This window comes from Marmota flaviventris, chromosome 4, assembly GCF_047511675.1.
Source record: "Marmota flaviventris isolate mMarFla1 chromosome 4, mMarFla1.hap1, whole genome shotgun sequence".
In the NCBI taxonomy this organism is placed as follows: Eukaryota; Metazoa; Chordata; class Mammalia; order Rodentia; family Sciuridae; genus Marmota; species Marmota flaviventris.
Genome location: NC_092501.1, coordinates 5,439,686 through 5,458,894, shown reverse-complemented (window position 1 = coordinate 5,458,894; position 19,209 = coordinate 5,439,686). Strand labels below are relative to the sequence as shown.

The window sequence follows — 19,209 nt, the reverse complement described above, 5'->3', positions numbered from 1 at the left end:
TAAATGACACCAGGGCAGAGGGGTATCTTCTGTAGCATTTTAATTTTCAAAATCCCTGTTTTTCTTGTCAATTTTAAGTACTCATTATAGGCAAGATGCCATCACTCCACACACCAAGACACATTTGCATAATTAATGAAGTCTCCAAGGTCACTGCTTGTGGGCTTTGGGAACTTGTTGAGCATCACAAGTGTGGTGCTTTTGAGATGCTGTGTTAGTAGCTGCTGACAGGGCCTGTGTGTGGACACCCTAGGTCAGAGGGAGAGGGAACCGAGGCCACATGCCCCCCCCCCCCTCCCCAGCATATCCTGGCTGCCCTTTGCTATAGAGCAGACATAGCAGAAGGAGGGAGCGATGGGATATCTCATGCCTGGGTCGGTGGTTGGATCGGGAAGTTTGGTGCTGATGCGATGACAGGACCCTTTCCAGTAGCCTGCTGGCTCCCTGATCGTCCACTTGAGTCACATGTACAACAGTGGACATTGTGCTGGGCCCAACCAGAAGTAGAATATGGTGGGTTTGACTGAGTGGGGCCCCGGGAATGGGGATGGGGCACCCCCACAGCCCGCGGTCTCCTGCTGGGCTCTGAAGGCCTCTGTGTTGTGGAAGAAGCCATTCAGTTTGTCTGGCGGTGGGTGAGCTTGTCCTGAGCAGCACCTGTGCTTAGACGTGAAGGTGTAGCCACTGCATGGGCGGCTCCATGTAAGCTGTCTGCTGACCGTTGCCATCAGCTATCCTTCAAAGCCCTGGGTGCTTTCAGGGAGGCCTATGTAATGTTTTCTAGCCACCCCAATTTAGGAAGAGCCATTCTTTGCCACTTGAACATGGTATTTTTTTTTGTGTTGTGGTATCAATCAAGAAAGTGACTTCATTGATTGCTAGAGTACACATACTTTATTTCTGTTTCTCTCTTTGTTTTTGGTTGGTTGATCCTGTTCACCCATTAGCTGGCATTTGTTGAGCACCTACTACATGCGAGACACTGCAGCAATGCTGAGATGCACAAAGTCCCTGATGAAGTGGGGTCTAGGGGACTCTTGAGTGCCCTACTCTAGGGGGTGTGGCCTCCCTGTCTGATGTCTGCATTTTCATCTCCAAACAATAATTTTGAATGAATACTTTGAGATATTTTCTAGCTCTGGTACTCAATGTTTCTGTTCTGTGTTCGGGTGACAACTTGAGGAATTCATGGCAGATTCCTTTCTTCAGTGCAGATTCCTCTCTGTCCCCATCTGATGTGGCCCTGCTAACTTCTGCCTCTCCCTGTTCTACCCACCAGCCATGCTGGCCTTCTGTCCCTGCTGAGCCAGGCCTGGCCACCTGAGACCCCTGCATCAGGCCTTCTCTTTCCCTGGAAGGTCTACACCTTGCCCATGTGCTGCCCACCTTCTCAGGAAGGCCGTTCCCACCATGCCGTCAGATTGCCCGGTACCTCTGTCATCCTCGGATAAACCACCAAGTTCTGTTTTCTTTATGACCTGAAAGAACTTGTTTGTTGTTAGCTCTCTCCCCGAGTAGGACAAATATTTATTGAGTAGCTATTGTATGCCAGGCGCTATTTCATACACTGGGAAATAGCAGTTAAAAAAAAAAAAAGAATACAGTGTCCCTTACATTCCAGGGCCCAGGGGACAAAAAAACTAGCCATAAGCAAGAACAGATTCTCTCTTGCACAAGTGTACTCACATTCTGCCAGTGATAAGAACCATCAACAGATGAGAGAAAAGGGTATGATCGGGCTGCTGGTTTAGATGTGGTGTGGTCTCCTTGGAAGAGGTGACATTCAGCAGAGACTTGAGTGAAGGCAGGGTGTGGGTCCCAAGTGCGATTCCCGGGGCGCAGGACTTTGTTGCTCATGGGAATCAAATTTCGTACTCAGGTCTTCAGTCCATCTGAGGTTTACCTGAGAAGGGGCGTGAGGTAGGGGTCTGTTTTATTTTTCTGTGTTGCCAAGCAGTTTCCCCTCCAGTAGCTGTGCCCTGTGATGGTCCTGTGTTTCCAGGACCTGTTCCACATCCTGGTCTCTGCAGCCTAATGTGAAAAGTCACCTTGTCTTCATTTCTCGGTCACTCCTGGATTCTAATACTGTAACTCTTCCGCACATTCTTCTGCAAGGTCCTCCTGCTCTTTATTCTACCATTTTCCAGTTCCATGAATAGTCTCTTGGTTGAAATTGCTTCAAGTTTACTCTCATTTGAGGGGCCATCCAGCCCTTTGAGTCGAGGTCTTCTATTGGTGAACACGGTTCATTGCTCTGTATCTTTCCATGGACTTTAACACCTGTCGGTACAGTTTTGTAATTGTTTCCTAAAGGTAGCCTTTGTTGTATGTTGTAATGTTATTTTGTCATAACCACAATTGAAGATGATTATTGATTTTTTATGGCAGCTAAGGATAAATCGGAGAAGATATTTGCACTGGCATTCGTGAAGCTGATGAGGTACGACGGGACCACCTTGAGAGATGGGGAACACGATCTGATCGTCTACAAGGTAGGCTGTTCTGCCCCTGTTGTGTGGTGCACGTTGACTCTCAGTCCTCTCTGGCTTCCTGACCCACATCTGCTCCCGTTAGGAGAAAGCAGCTGGCTAGCTACATGTCACTATGTATGTGAGCGTTTCTGATGACCAGCCCTTTGATTGTCCTCGTGAGGGAAGCTGATGGCAACACCTTAAGTGCTATATAAAAAGGCTGCAGAGATGAACTGATCTGTGGGAACAAGGGACATTACTAAAATACGTCGCGGAGCACCACCATCTAGCATCAGATGTGGGGTTAGGAGGGCTAAGGGTAACAACCCTGGGCAAAGCCCGCGCTTGGCTGTCTCAGGGCCGTCTGACATGCTGTGTAACGAAACCCGCAGGCCGAGGCCAAGAAACTGGAAGATGCGGCGACATACTTGAGCCTGCCCTCCACGAAAGCAGAGCTGGAGGAGAAGGGCCACTCGGCCACAGGGAAGAGCATGCAGAGTCTGGGGAGTTGCACCATCAGCAAGGACTCCTTCCAGATCTCCACGCTGGTGTGCTCCACCAAGCTGACCCAGAATGGTGAGTTGGGGAAGGAGGACTCCCCAGGATCTTTCCTCTTCAGCCCTAGTCGTTTCCCGCCTGCTTGTGGAGCGGAGGCGTTTCCTGTAGGTGTGTGTGCGTCATTCACTCCAACCTCGGCAGTGACCCGCATGGACGTTGGTGCACTGGAAAGAAGAGGGGGCATCCATCATGATTTAAAATTCACACTCCTATTTTGGTCCAAGGTTTGCCTTTGTGGGAGACGAAGCAGTGGACTGACTCCTTAGAATGCTTTTCAGCCAGAGGAAGGGAGCATGGCACAAGGAAAATGAAAGAGATCTGGAGTCCAAACAAAGACCCGCGATTGAGCCCTGTCCTAGGCCAGCCCTGGAAATGACCTTGAACAGTGTCCTCTGAACTTGGTCTGTAGATGGGGAGTAATTCCTGCCTTCAGGGCTGTCTGAGGGGTGCCTGAGTGGCAGGATACTGGGGCCCACCCTCTTTGTATCTTTCCCTGTCTCAGCTACTCATCAAGATAATTCCCAGTTATTGTTCTTTTAAAAAGTTGGTTTTCTGGTCCCACTTACGATGTGAGATAAGGCACCTTTGTTGACTCACACACACAGAGCTCAGCCTAACACAGCAGATCACTCATCAGCTGGTGCCTGGTGTCCCTGGGCTGGGGCGCTGGACTGCTCAGAGTTCATTACCACCACTCCCAGCCTCCCCAGCAGCACCGCCATCGGCCGGGGTGCTTCGTATTCAGAGCACACGGGCGTTGTTGTTGCCACTGTGTGGAGGAGGGAGAGACTCCTGTGCACAAATCTTTCATTTAAAAATTGCATCCCCTTAATGTGACCATATCACAGCCGTGCAGAGGGACTTTATGCTCTCTTGAAACTGAGCCTGAAAATCCAATTTTTTCCTTCTAACTGCCCGATATGGATTGTGATTATTAATGCCGTTGCTATCAGGCATTGCATCTCTGGGGTTGTCTGTCAATCACGGCAGTAGTTCTGGATTTGTGAGGGGGACAGGCATCCTTTGGACCTTAATGGGATTAACATGGGACAAAAGTTAAACCCCTCATGTGGAGTCTGGACACTGTGGTGGAGGTGTCGGGGTGTCCTGCAGGTTGGGCACGCCAGCCGTGTGTCACATGCTTGTCAGGCTTCCTGCCCTGGGCTCTTTTTCTCTGGCTTGGAGTTAATGTTTGCAGAAATGCTTTCCTACCATTGGCCTCATGAGGAAGCCTCTTGGGGTGTGGGGCAGTAGGTCACTCCAAACGCTTCTTGGCTGTTTGACTGGGACTGGAAGTAGACACTTTAAGGCCACTTAGATACATTTGGGTACAAATGTTTTTAAGGCCATTTGGATGCATTTTTCTAAGGTCACTCATGTTTTGCCTGAAGTGTTTTAAAGTGTTCTCGCTGGTGACTGTGCAGGAATCCTCAAGAGCAAATAAAAAGCCTCACCTGAGGATTAGATCTGAGCAGGCTGTCTCAGGATGGGAGTGCATAGAGGGCTTTCAGGCTTGGTCTCAGGGAACCTATGGTCAACAGTGCTGGCCCCATAACAACAAATGTTGTCTTCTGGATGTGACCCAATAGTCCTTCTGTGCCTGAAGACTACAGCATTGGCACCTCATTTCACCCAGTGCAAATGTGGCATCTCCAGTGGGTTGCCAACCCATGTATATGGCACTTTGGGTTTTCAGTAGGTCCTGGACGAGTGAGCTGCTGTGTATTGCCATCATTACTGTGCAGAAAGCCACCGTCTTACGCCTGGATCATGTTCCAAAAGGATATTTGTTATTTGCAGCTTGAATAGATTTTCCTCCTAAGACAATGTTCTGAGTAGCACAGGGAACCCCCGTGTCCCTGGACAGGGCCTGGGAACCAGGAGATCTCCCAGGGCATGGCGTTCTTCCCTCCTTTCACCTTCAGGCTCCTTGAATCTCACGGCTGCAGGGTGATTCCCTCCCTGGAACTGAGGGAGAGGGCGCCCTGGACCTGGCAGCAGCTGTTGCCGGGCAACAAGGAAATTCCGCTGTGATGCTGCTCGCAGGAGCAGGGGGGAGTCTCATGTCTTTCATTTCACACCAGCATCGATGCCCCTCCGTGGGATGGTGGCATGACAGGTGTGTACAAGACGGAGTTGCCCCAGTTGGCGCCTAAGCAGCGAGTCCCAGGTTCTCACTTGAGGGAGTCGTTTTTCTGAAGCCATGATTTGTGACCGCGAGGTTCCATTACTTAGGGACAAGCAGTAGCTGAATATTCAACGAGGTTTGTGTTAAATACCGCTGTCCTCTGCATTATGCTGGCCGCCGTCGGAGATATGAGAAGAAGTGTGAGGTGGTTCCCCTGCTCGGTTAGCTTACTGTGTAAATAGAGGGAAAAGATGATGAAGTCCCAGGAATAAGGCATGGAGGAGGAAGAGCCTCATGGGACTTGGTGGCCCTTGGGGACTTGCAGCTCTGCTTTCTTCCTCCTCTGAGGTGATCTACTAATAAGCCCAGTTGGACTTTTTCTCCAGTTTGCAGTACGGAGGTAGAGCCCAGCTCACCTGCCGCCAGCTTCCCATGAATAGGATCAGATTATGATTTGGACTCCACTGAAAACTGGTTGTCACTTGTGAGATGGCAGTTGCCTTTAACCTTGGGACCAGGAGCATGCCAGGGCAGGCTGAAGCCTTTCCCATGACTTCAGTTTCACTTAGAAATTGAAACATGTGAACATTCATGATGAATGAATCCGTTTCCAGTTCCAGATCACGCCGTTGTCAGTATGTTGTGCCGGGGTGGGCTGTTTCTTACACTGACTGTGTCTGCTCACTCCACAGCAGTCCTGCGAATTTTTGCAACATCGTTCCCATTGTTCAGATGAGAAAGCAGGGGAAGCTAACTTGCACAGGGTCCTGTGCTTGCTGCCTTCAAGCCCAGGCATATGTATTGCATGGAGAATGTGGGGCTGCCCACTGTTGGTTTCAATTCTGTCCTCTGCCAGCTATAATTGCAGTGAGGTCAAATAAATGAAATATTTTTTTTCTTTTCAGTATTAACTAAAAGTTTTTGTTTTGTTTTTAATGGTTATACTTTTTATAGCTGAAGTTGGTTCCTGATGAACATAAATTAGATGCACTTGGCTGACTGCATTTTTTTCAAGTAATGGGACATTAGTAAAACTCCTCACGACAACGTATAGGCCGAGGTCCTTTCCTAGAGAGGCTGTGGGTTCTGTCTTTCCACGTTAGAGTACATCTTGTGTCTTAAACAAAATCCTTTAAACTTAAAAAATTCTTTAAGACCTTATAAATCAGCATATGTAATCCTTGATTTTTCTGTTGAAAAGGCTGAGGGGGCCCGATGTAAACAAAATCACAACAGTTAGGACAGCGAGCAGCTCCAGAAGCCAAGCAGGAAGCTCAGCTCCTAGTGGTCTCAGTAGCACAGGGTTGTTGTAGCTCCAAGGTCCTTGTGGGATGGTGGCTTTGCAGTTTTAGTGTCTGAATTTGTATGAATTATTTTATATCAATTTATCTAAAAAAAATTTAATAAATAAATAAATAAAAAGAAAGCCTAAAGGCTTTTCTCCAATGGAGAAATCCACTTGGCAGGAGCTACCAGGTAGCACCTTCCGGGTGGGCAGCCTCCTCCAGGTCCTGTGGCCCCTGCAGCTGCCTTCCTGAAGGTCCAGAGGTCAGTCTTTTCAGGCTCCCAAATGCATCCTTACAGCTTCTACCCGGAAGCCACCCCATGGTAAATGTAGATGGAAATAGACTCAGTGTGTTGCTGCAAAGCAGGCGAACCTTTTGAAATAGGGTTGATTTTTCTATTAAAATTTAACGGGGACCCTGGTCTGCTGTGGCGTGGGAGGCAAGGGGGATGAGGCCATTGCTGGGTGCAGAGCTGACTGTCTCTCTGCTTGCAGTGGGCCTCCTGGGCTTGCTGAAGTGGCGCTCCAACACCAGCCTGCTGCAGCAGAACCTCCGGCAGCTCATGAAGGTGGACGGCGGTGAAGTGGTGAAGGTAACGTGGGCCCTGCCTAGGGACTTCACTGATGGATGGAGGCGCTGACCCCATGGTCGCATAGGGTTCTGGGTATAATCCTGTTCACTCGCAGTGCACCCCCTCCGAACGGGCAGAGTGTGCTGGGATCCTCTTGTGGGAGGCTGCAGGGTAGCCTGGAGTTTTCTGTGGCCAGTCTCCTGGGTTCCATTTCCTCCTCTCATGGGTCCTGTGCAGTGCTGGCCACAGCTGCATGGCCTCTGCAAGTCCCACTTTCACTAACGTGAGGTGGAATCATGGTAGTGTCTTGTCTGGGGGATTGTCGAGAGATCTGACAGCCCGCATCTGGCATGCTGGGATATGCTGTGCCCATCGTGACCTGTAACCCTGACCCACATCTCCTCCAAGTCCTTCATCTGAGGCCTGGTGACCGTGTGGTGCGGCACCCAGCACAGCGCTGAGTCTACCTTGCTCATTTTATCATTTTCTTCCTTATGATCTTGGACTGTTTCTCACCTCACACATCTGCTCTGGGGGTGTGTTGGGTACGGCCATTTCCTCTGGCCTTCTTTGCTCAGTGTCTGAGATCTGGCAGTGGGATGGAGTGGGGTGATCCAAGATCCCTTTGATCACTCAGATCCTGGATTCTTGTTCTGTGATTGTTCATGGTGCTGGTATGTCTACCAGGATGGGGTGCTTCTTCTCTCATGCACCACACCGAGGTGCTTGAACGATTTTCCTTGCATGTGAGGAAATGCAGTATTATTTCCAGTGTGCTTTGGGTGGATCAGGGACATTACCTGCTCACCAGCATGCAGCGTGTCCTGAGAAAGGTCTCTGCAGCGACGTCTGTACATTCCTCACCCTCCATGAGAAGTGCCAGGGAAGGGAGCCTGCCTTATCTCTGCAAAATTAATTACTTAAAATGGCCTTAATTAACCAGCAGTGTGCTTAACTTCAGAATGAATTAATCTGGTTGCACGACTTTCCTAAATTCCTTGTATAACAATTCAAACATATCCTTGCTAATCTTACAAATTTTAATCATCTTCTCAGTCCTAGCCCTCTACCAATGGCGTGGACAATGTTAATTGCATTTTAAACTTCTCCGGGTTCTATAAATCCCCCAGTTCAAATGGAAACGGGGTGAGTACGTGAATGTACTTTAGAAGACACACAGCTAATGAAATTTTGTCCTCTTTCATTTTAAGTCTCCGTGTCACATCAGGAAGTCTCTGTACTTTTGTTGACCTTTTGTGGCTTACCAGGAAAAATGGAGAATCCTCTTATCCTGTTCCCCACCCCTGGGTCCTGTCACCTCTGCCTGTTGATCCCTGGGAAGGATTTCCCCATCTCTCCCACCTTCCTGTGCACACGGGTATCCAGGTGGCCGTCTCACCTCACCTACTGACTTGGTCTTCTACCTTTGCTGGCTTGTCCTACAATCTTCTGTGTGCCCATAGAGGTGACCTGAGTGTCCAGGCCACTGGCTGTTGATGGCCAGGGCTTAGGAATTCTCTGGCTGTTCAGGGATCCTTTGGCTTCACTTAGGGACACTGGCTGGTCATGGGTTCGGTTCCGTCTGTTGGAGGCCTCCTTTCTGTATATTTATAACTGATCCTGGAGAGAGGGCCTTCTCTGATAGATTGAGGAAGGTTTTATATATTTAGTTGAAGCAATGGTCTCCCATTCCCACTGGAGAGTGAAAATGGTGGTTTTGTTTCTCCAGCAGGTGGTCTCAGAGACAGGGAGGGGTGCCTGCAAAAGCTGTGTTCTGGCTCCACGTGGGGACCTCCTTGCCCTTCTCATCCCTGACCACAGGTCTCTGCAGCCATGTGAGGGAGGCTCCACTCTCTCCACTGCTGTTTCTGGGCTACTGAGCAGGTCACTGGTCTGGGTGGGACTGGCCAGCCTCCTTTGGGGTTTGCAAGAACCAGCGAGCCAGGGCTTGGTACCTGGAAACCGGTTGGCAGAACATTAGGTTGTTAGCAGATGGTGACCAGATTTGACTTTGGTGAGGAGTTACACTCTGGAAATAATGGGAAATGCTACGGGGTAATAAGGTGGTGCAAACCCAGATGATCTGAGAGTTTCTCCAGCCCTTGTTGTCTAGACTAGAGAGCCTTTGGGTCAGGGTGGTTTTATTCTCTGCCATTTGTATGTGACGTGTTCTGGTATAACCTGGGGGCTGGGCAGCACAGTGGAGTACGGTGAAGACTCTGGCCTAGGTGAGTCTGGGATCTCCTGCTGGGCATGGGGGCTGTCCTCCTTCCCAGAGGAGAGCTGTGAGGCTTCTGCCTCTGTGGCCGGTTCCACCACACCGAGCACAAGTTTGTTTCCTGATCTCAGGCTGTGACACTTTGAGACCCTCTGTGTGGTCTGGAAGGACCTCTGATACTGGCATAGGCTGGACCATTGAGGAGAATCCAGACCCCATGTGATTCAGCCACCCTTTGATGTTCTTGCTATGGAGCTACCTTACGCCCTCTTCCTTGTTAAAAGTGATGGTTTAATCAAGGTTATATTCATAGACCATAAAATCCACCCCTTTATTCTGTCCAGGTCCATAGTTGCTGGTGTAGTGCAGTCACTACCACTGTTTTTTTTTTTTATCTTTAATTAAAATTTTTTTTTTATCTTTAATTAAAAAATTAGGGTAAAATATGCGAAACAAAATTCATTGGCAGTATAATTTTTAAAAAATTTTTAAAAACTAATTAATCAATTAATTTGTTCTAATTTGTTATACATGATAGCAGAATGCATTTCAATTCATAGTACACATATGGAGCACAGTTTTTCATTTCTTTGGTTGTACACAAAGTAGAGTCACACCATTCACATCTTCATACATGTACTAGGGTAATGAAGTCCATCTCATTCCACAATCTTTCCTACCCATTTTCCCCCTCCCTTCTCTTTACCCTATCCAAAGTTTCTCCATTCCTTCCATGCTCCCCCCCGCCCCCCCATTATGGATCAGCATCCACTTATTAGAGAAAACATTTGGCCTTTGGTTTTTTGGGATTGGCTTAAGTCACTTAGCATGATATTCTCCAACTCCATCCATTTACCTGCAAATGCCATAATTTTATTCTCTTTTAATGCTGAGTAATATTCCATTGTGTATATATACCACAGTTTCTTTATCCATTCATCTATTGAAGGGCATCTAGGTTGGTTCCAAAATTAAGCCGTTGTGAATCGTGCTGCTATAAACATTGATGTGGCTGTGTCACTGTAGTATGCTAATTTTAAGTCCTTTGGGTATAGAACAAGGAGTGGGATAGCTGGGTCAAATGGTGGTTCCATTTCAAGTTTTCAAAGGAGTCTCCATACTGCTTTCCAGAGTGGTTGCACCAATTTGCAGTCCCACCAACAATGAGGGGCCTTTTCCCCCACATCCTCCCAACAATGATTGTTGTTTGTATTCTTAATAGCTGTCATTCTGACTAGAGTGAGATGGAATCTTAGAGTAGTTTTGATTTGCATTTCTCTAATTGCTTGAGATGTTGAACATTTTTTCATATATTTGTTGATTGATGTATCTCATGTTCTGAGAAGTGTCTGTTCAGTTCCTTAGCTCATTTATTGATTGGGTTATTTGGTTTTTTGGTGTTAAGTTTTTTGAGTTCTTTATATAGCTTGGAGATTAGTGCTCTATCTGCTGTGCATGTGGTAAAAATTTGCTCCCATTCTGTAGGCTCTCTCTTCACCTCACTGATTGTTTCTTTTGCTGAGAAAAAACTTGAATTTGAATCCATCCCATTTATTGGTTATTGATTTTAGCTCTTGCTCTATAGGAGTCTTATTAAGGAAGTTGGGGTCTAATCTGACATGATGAAAAAAACTTGTAGAACCAATAAGTGAATTTAGCAAAGTAGCAGGATATAAAATCAACACCCATAAATCAAATGCATTTCTGTACATCAGTAATGAATCCTCTGAAAGAGAAGCTAGGAAAACTACCCCATTTACAATAGCATCAAAAAATAAATAAATACAATACTTGAGAATCAACTTAAGAAAAGAGGTGAAAGGCCTCTACAATGAAAACTACAGAACACTAAAAAAGAAATTAAAGAAGATCTTAGAAGATGGAAAGATCTAGTTTGGTTTTAGATAGGCAGAATTAATATTTTCAAAATGACCATACTGCCAAAAGCACTATACAGATTTAATGAAATTCCAATCAAAATCCCAATGACATTCCTCATAGAAATATAAAACGCAACCATGAAATTCTTCTGGAAAAATAAGAGGCCCAGAATAGCTAACGGAATCCTTAGCAGGAAGAGTGAAGCAGGTGGCATCACTACGCCAGACCTTAAGCTATACTCCATATCCTGTTCGTTCCTTTGCATGGCCAGTCCCACTCCGTGGCGTGCTGCCTGTGCGAGGACCCACCACCAGGAGCCCACCCCTTCAGTCCATCCTACCCTCCCTCACGGGAGCAGGGGGAGGGCCTGGCTCCTTCTGCTGTGCTCACCCTGGAAGCCTCGTTTTTCCTAACTCCCGGTGCCTCTGTTCTGCAGGGTCCTGTTCTTGGTGAATTTTAGTAGACTAGAATTGATGGGCTCTGGTTGGAGGTGTGTCTCTGGCCCACTGCTGGGGACGTCAGCTTCGGAATCACACTCCTCTTCTGTCCTTGGGCATTCTGCCTGGTGGAAGGCCCTTTCTGTTCTCAGCAGGACCTGACCCTGTGTGGCTTCATCCCTCGCTGGCTCATGTCCTGCACTTAGTGTGTGCAGACAGATCAGATCCTTCTTCCTGGAGTAGCTACCCAGTACTTGGTCACCAGCTTTATGGGAACCGGACTGAGGGCGGGGAGGGTTCCGGGCTGGGTTGGGGTGGGGTCTGCAGCTCTGGCCCCCCTCTGCTTCCCTCGGGTGACGTGTCTGCTTGGGATTCACTCCCGAGGTTTATTCCTTGAGCATCTAATGGCTGAAAATCCCTGGATGTTAGGTGCTTTATGGGCAGCCCTGGGGCCAGGTGGGTGTTTGGGGTCTTACCAGAGGCAGTGGGGTTCTAGTTTGGGGGACCGGGTGCCATGACGGTCTCCCCTGAGCTCTTGTGTCTGTGCAGTTCCTGCAGGACACCCTGGATGCCCTCTTCAACATCATGATGGAGAACTCGGAGAGTGAGACTTTCGACACCCTGGTGTTTGATGCTCTGGTAAGGGGCCTTCCCTTCCCTGCTGGGGCTTTTCCTGGTGCGACCTGGGGCGGGTGGGGGAGCTGCCCACTGTCCCCTCAAAGCAGGACTTGTGAATCAGGTCAAAGGGGAGGCATTGGCAGGCGGAAATTGCCTTTCCATGTGGAACTGTAGTTATGCACGCGCCTTGTCGGGTGGGAAGATATGAAGGGGGACTGGCTTCTGCCTGGAAATGTCATAGTCCATTTCCTCTCATAGACCTGCCAGATGAAGGCTCCGGAATGGTTATCATCATGTTGTGAACGAAAATATTGTTGATTAATTTGACAGGTTTTTATCATTGGACTAATTGCTGATAGAAAGTTCCAGCATTTTAACCCTGTTTTGGAGACCTACATTAAGAAACACTTCAGCGCGACGCTGGCCTACACGTGAGTTCTTTCATTTGTTCTAAAACCAGCGCTTCTCTTTCTTGAATGGTTAATATTTAGAGTCTTTTTTTGTACGACTTTTGGCTGTGACTGTACATTTCCCTCTTTAAAACCTTGAACTCACTGGGATAATTTTTATTAACTGTTTCCCTCTTAACAGACCTAACAATCTTGTTGAAAGAGATACGTGATAAATTATCCTAACGTTCTGGAATGAATTCTTCTTCTCCTCCCTACTTTCCATTTATCTTTGGAGATTTCTGTTCATGTTTGATGAGGCTGATCTGTGGGTGCAGAGCGTCTGCCACACTTCAGGTCCCCAGCAGGCACTAGAGTTCATGGGTGCACTCCTGTTGGGAGGTGGCTGGTCCTGTGGTGTGCATACAATGCGGTTTGTTCTCTTAGTGTATCTCCTTGCCTTCCCTGTGGCTCCACAACACTCAGCTCTAACTGACTTGTATTCTTGGTACACACCCAGTGTCCCAAAGGTACCTGAGAGAACGGCAGCACACCTGGGCTGTACCTGGGCCTCGAGGTTGACAGTGTAGTCTTGGAGTCCGGCTACACTCTGTCACTTAGAAGCTCTGTGATCTTGGGCAAGTTGACCACCCTCTCTGGTTTTCAGCCTTCTTGTCTGTGGAAGAGGACATGGCTATAGAGTTGTTTGAGAATTTTAATGGGTTATTACATGTAGAGTGTTTGGGAAAATCCCTGATGCTTAGAAAGCAGTAAGCAGTTGTTGGGTTTCATTATCATTAGAGTTATTATGGTGTGTGACTTGCTTTCTCCTGGTGGGATTTATTGGCATTTCTTCTAAGTTTGTATTGTGCAGGTTGCAGTGAAAATAAAGATTCACAACATTTCTTTAAGAACAGAATCACTGGAAATCATTCTTTCTAGTGTCCACAGATTTGAGTCCCAGATCCCATCTGGGTTTTGAGTAGTTAAAATCTGTACTCTCTGCCTGTGTGTAGCCTCAAGCTCAAGGTCACACACGGGGTTCTGCCTCCAGAAGCTGGCTGGTGACCACCTGGTCTGTGCCTAGACCTTTCCTGTCCTGCCTCGCCTGCATCTTTATTGCAGGCTGGTGGGTGGAGCCGCCAGGTGGGCAGAGAGATGCAAAATGACCTCAAGCGTGTAGAGCAAGCTGCGACCTGTCTTTTATGAGTCTTTGGCTAATAAATTTTTGTTTAAAACGTTTTGTTCGCTCAGTGGAGATGGCAGTTTGTTTTTGTGATGAGTAGCTCTTCACAGACCTCAGGGGATGGAGGTTGAGTGGCGTCTTCTCACTGTGGCTGCTGAGACCTGACCCTGCAGGTTCGTGGCTGTGACCGGGGTTGCTGTGAGTGTGAGATGATGTCCATGTGTGGCTGCCATCCTGATTCTCCTTGTCTGAAGTGGCCAGACAGCTCTCTTCGGATTAGACTTTGCACTTTAATTTCAGAAAAGGACAGCAAGGACGAGCCGGGCACACGGTCCGCCCTTGCTGGCACCAGCCTCTCTGTGCTGTGCTGTTGGGGGAGGGGTGCTCTCATGTTCCCAGCCAGAAAAATGAAAATGGGGGAGTTCCGGCAACTTGCTCAATGGGAGACACATAACAAAGGACCATTTTATCTGTCATCTCTGCTGGGACTGAGATAAGAACCAACAATAAAAAATTAAAAAAAAAAAAAAAAAAAGAATTAGTACCCTCCCATTCAGTCTCTGCAAATGCAGCAAGGGCCCGGCTTTATTTTGGAAAATAAGTATTCTTATCATGTTTTGATCAACTATCCAGCTCAGGTGGGTTCTCAGCAATTGGAACATGAGTATTTATACCTTGAGATACCAGAGGAGTCAGTATTGATCTCACAGTTCTAACCAAATCAGGGAGCACTGCCTTCTACAGAGTCTCCTTCCTTCGGTAAATGTTGTGAGAGTTCTTCCCATTTTTTCCTCTGCCAGAGAAGAAATGAAGGATTTGGGCAATGGGAATGACTGTTTTTGCACCCTGCATAGGTAGCTCTCGGAGGCCAGTCATCATGGAAGTGACCAGCTCTGGTCCACGTGAAAGGGAGGGAGGGGTTAGCTTTGGGGACTGTCCTACAACGTAACCAGCACCACCGGTCTCCTTTCTGTCCACCGAGCCGTGTCTCATGGAGTTGCTGCCGGCTTCTCACTGACAGAATGGATGCTCCATCTGATCTGAAGCTGCGTGCTCCCTCCAGGGGGCTTGATCTTTGTGTACCTGTGAGATGGCCTGGCAGAATTATTTTCTGGTTCTGGGTTGTTCTCTTTGTGAGTCATTATTGTTTTTCATTCCTTTCTTTGATTAATTTGTTGGAAGAATTCCCAGAGTGTGTACTATGAATTCTTTTTTTTATTTTTAGAGGTAATATTAATGGGGTGAAAGGAAAGGTACCCTCACGTTTGGGAACATAATTTAAGAGGAGTAAAACAGACCTCATGCCAGGACCTGAGATAGGCCTGTGCATCTGCGGCCTCTAGGAGATGCGGATGTGAAGTTGCTCTTGCAGTGGGTGGGCCTTGGCTCTGGACCCCAGAGTGGAGGATGCCGCACACTCAGATCCCAGTGGCAGGCTCCTCTGGGAAGTTAGCTTCCTTACTGGAGTTCAAGGACCTGAGCAGTGTTAGAAATGCCTTCACGTCTGCCCAGGCACCCAAAGGCTTTTTATTGTGACTTCTTAGTAAGGTGGCCTATGTGGCACTTGTGAGTCCTGATGCAGGTCTAGAGGAACAGGCTGGCAATGCTGGCTCAGAAGCTAACCAGAAAAGTTGTGTGCACCTGAGCAGACTCCTGTTGGGAGTGTGGTGGGTGCTTGGAAGCCACAGCGAGTTCTTGAGTATATGAAGTCTCCAGTCGCCACCTTTTTTTGTTAATTTGGTTACACGGCTCTTCTCACTGGTCTTTGGGGAGGTCTGGCCCAGGCCAGCTGTGGTAAACCAAGGCCGCGCTGAAGCTCCTTTAGCAGTGCTTTCCTGAGTCAGAAGACGGTGCTTGGGAGTGGGCAGGTACTACTCTATTAGGGGCTAGTGGCAGTAAGACGTGTAGAAGTCTGAACTGGATTAAAATCTGCTTATTTCCACTACTGCCTTCATCGGTTGAAAATAAGCCACCCTCCTGGTAAAAAACATTTTTAAAGATTACATTGCGGACAATGAAAGCCTCTGTGTGTAGCGCTGCTCGTTGAAGATAGCCACTGCGTCTGGGTTTATTCTCCATGGCCGTGTTGACATCATCACTGTGCGATGGTGTTTGCTTATTTACAAAATGTTATTTTTGCTTATTCAAAATTGAAAGGCTTCTTTTCATTGTTACAATGTGTATACGGGAAAACTCACTTGATGAGTTTGGACAGTTGTTTACATCCTTATGACCAATGCCCAAGACAAGATCTAAAACCATTGCCACTCCCCAGGGAGACCCCTCTGGCCCTCTGAGTCAGTCCCACCCATAGAAGCAGGTCCTCCCTGGTTTCTGTTCCCATGCATTGCTCTGCCTGCCCTGGGATTGGTGGTGGTGCGTGCTCCTTGTGTCCGGCCTCTTCCTTCCACGTGGTGCTTTGGAGGCCATCATTGCTTGATTCTGCTTTTCTGGTGGCTGTGCACCTGTCCAATGGGTGCACTGCCCCAACTCGTGTGTCTGTCCTCCTGTGGCTGCAGGAGTGTGTCTTTCTGGATTTTGCTTATTGCAAATAAGGCTGCTGTGGATGGTCTTTCTGCTCTCTCTAGACATTGTTTTCATCCCCTGGGTGTGCATTTAGGACCAGGGTAGCGGGAGCAAAGGTGCTGTGTGGTTTACTCCACAAGGAGTTGCCCCTTGGTTCTCCACAATGCCTGTGCCATTTGTAATCCCCCCGCAATCCCTGGGCATTCCGTGCACAGTATATCCTCATCAGTATTTCCCATTGTCTGGCTTTTCATTTAGAGCCATTGTGAGGAGGACAAATTGCTATCTCTGTGATTTTCATTATTGGAAACCTGACGACTTAAGATAGTTAGTGCCTATTTATTTTTTATTTGCTAGTTTTGAGCGGATTGTTTACATCACCTTTTAATTTTTGATTCTTTTGCTTATCTTTTTAGTATTGATTTGTAAGAGATCTCTATATACACACATGCACATGTACATACACAGACAGAGATGGACAGAATCAGACATGAATTTTGAACCCTTTTCCCTGATTGTGCCTTGATGAACCTTTTGGTGTCTTTTGATGAGCAGAAATTTGAAATTTTTTGTTTTATCATTTTAAAAGACAATTATGGATTTCAGTTCCATGACTAAAATGTCTTTGCCTGACTGAAGGTACCATCAATACCTGTAATGTCCAATCTCACAGCACTGGACTCAGGAGCTACTTAAATAAAATTAGATTGAAAATCCATTTTCTTGCTTGCACTAGGTCCATTTCAAGTGCCCCTTTGCCACATATGGTGAACGGCTGCCACGTTGGACAGCTCAGTTACGGAGGACTCCCATAACTGCAGGAAGTTCTGTTGGCACCAACGGAACATTAGTAGCTCTGTGCTTTTAGCTTGAAGTCTCAGTCAAGCAGAAAATGCATTTAATGAAAGTCAGCATCCATTTATGATCAAACCTCTTAGCAAAGTAGGAATGGATGGGAAATTCTTCAATCTGATAAAACAAAACAAAAATTGGACTGAAGTTGTAGCTGACCTCATACTGAGAGCTTCACTTTGACAGTCTTTCCCTTAAGTTTAGGATCAGAGCAAGGATGTCAGTTCTCTCTGTCTGTTTAGTATTATGCTGGGACTGTGCAATAAGGCAGGAAAACTAGCTAAAAGGGGGGAAAAAGCAATGAACTGAATCCTCACATAGTGTGATTATGCACATGCAGAATCCAGTGTGAGATAAGCCTCAGACCAAACAAACAGAAAAATAATCACTAGAACTAGTAAGTGCAGGAAAGTTGAGCCACAAAACATAGTGTAATAGTTCCACAGGGTAAATGTAAGTCAACACATCACATTATATTCCTTAAGTGTTACGATTTTTTAATAAAAAATGCCAAGTTACATATCATAACAAAACATAACCCAAAAAGAACAATCAGTTTTGTGCATACAAATAATTGGCAAATTAAATTAAAAGTATTGTGCTATTTACTCTCTACTATTGAAAAAATCATCAGATACCAGGGAACAAATTTAATAATAGATGGGTGAAACCTCTGCGCCCCCCCCCCCCCATTGTAAAACATTGCCTAGAGAAATTTAACGAGAACTAAATAAAGGTGCATACTATGTTCATGGATTAAAAAAAATCTCACTTGAATGTCCATTTTTTCCAAATTAATCTATATTTCACCACAATCCCATTCAAAATTCTAATATGCTTTTGTGAAAAATTGGTTAACTGATTTCAAAATTTATGTGAATATACAGAATTTCTAGACTACTCCAATAAATTTTTAAAAGATGAAACTGATTTCAAGACTTAACTATTTGCAGGAACACAAATCATGTGGTATTAGCATAAAAATGGCCAAAATATCAGTGGGAGAGAGTGCAGAATACAGGATGGACTCACAGTACACCTTCTGTCTGTGCCTTGTTTTCTTTTAACAGCATAGCAACGTAACTAGCCTTTTCCATGGTAGTGATGATGGAGTTTCCCCCTCCAGCCCCAACATCTGTATTTAACAGTGTGCAATATCCAATGTAGGATGTATCATAATTTATGTAAGCAGTCTTCAAATGGTGGACATGTGCACCGTTTATGTATTTTTATAGACAAGGCTGCAGTGAACATGATTTAATACATTTGTAATTGCTTTGGTATGGCAGATTATTAGCAATTGCTGTTGTCAAAAGATTTGACTATTTTTAATTGAAATGGATGTTGCTGATAGATATTGTATCATGTATTACCAGTTTTCCCTCTAAAACTGCCCCCTGTTTATTCTAGCAGCAGTGGTATGGCTTCCCCATATCTTGTCTATCCTAGGCAGAGTTTTACTTCTTATTATGTTATTTACTTGCTTTAGCAAAGCTGGGGATGGAACCCAGGGCCTGGCACATGCTTGTCTGGTGTCTCCCAGGTAGCTACATCCCAGTCTTGTTATCTTAATATCCATGTAGTTATTTATTAATAGAGTTGATTATTTTAAAAATATATTTCTCAACTTTTGCTTATTTAAATTAACCTTCTTTACATATCCTGAGGCTTTGACTAAATCTGTTTTCATTTGAATTTGCTGGTTTTTTGAAATTGAGCAAAATGGAAAAAATTCAATGCTTTTTCCTTTGTTTTCACTCAAACTTTTAAGAACTGTATCTATAAATTAAATGCTTAATTTATAAGGCTATGAATTACAGCCAAATTTCCAATGTATAATTTATTTTTATCAATTTTCTATAACAACATCTGTGGTTTGATGGAAAGTGTAAAAAGAATCCCGATTATTATTTTTTTTGTGCTATAAACTGTCTAAACTGTCAAAAATAAGGTTCTTAATGTTTTCATGTTAGGAATTATTTTCAGCTCACAAGTTATTAATACAAGGACCATGGGAAGTGCAGTCATCATGCTTTTAAAGTTAATAATATGGGGGGGGGGATTCTGTTATTAAATAATGTTAAAAAC

General features: G+C 46.0%; 1 protein-coding gene across 2 annotated transcripts in view; it reads left to right on the top strand.

The window, feature by feature from the left end:
- Dock1 (dedicator of cytokinesis 1) overlaps positions 1-19,209 on the top strand; it is a 450,610-nt gene that overhangs the window by 86,728 nt on the left and 344,673 nt on the right. For both annotated transcript variants that reach the window (XM_027930051.3, XM_027930050.3), the window contains exons 17-21: positions 2,389-2,492; positions 2,864-3,047; positions 6,938-7,035; positions 12,100-12,189; positions 12,499-12,599. In XM_027930051.3, coding sequence (XP_027785852.1) covers positions 2,389-2,492; positions 2,864-3,047; positions 6,938-7,035; positions 12,100-12,189; positions 12,499-12,599 — 577 coding nt within the window. The remainder of the gene's footprint in view (positions 1-2,388; positions 2,493-2,863; positions 3,048-6,937; positions 7,036-12,099; positions 12,190-12,498; positions 12,600-19,209) is intronic.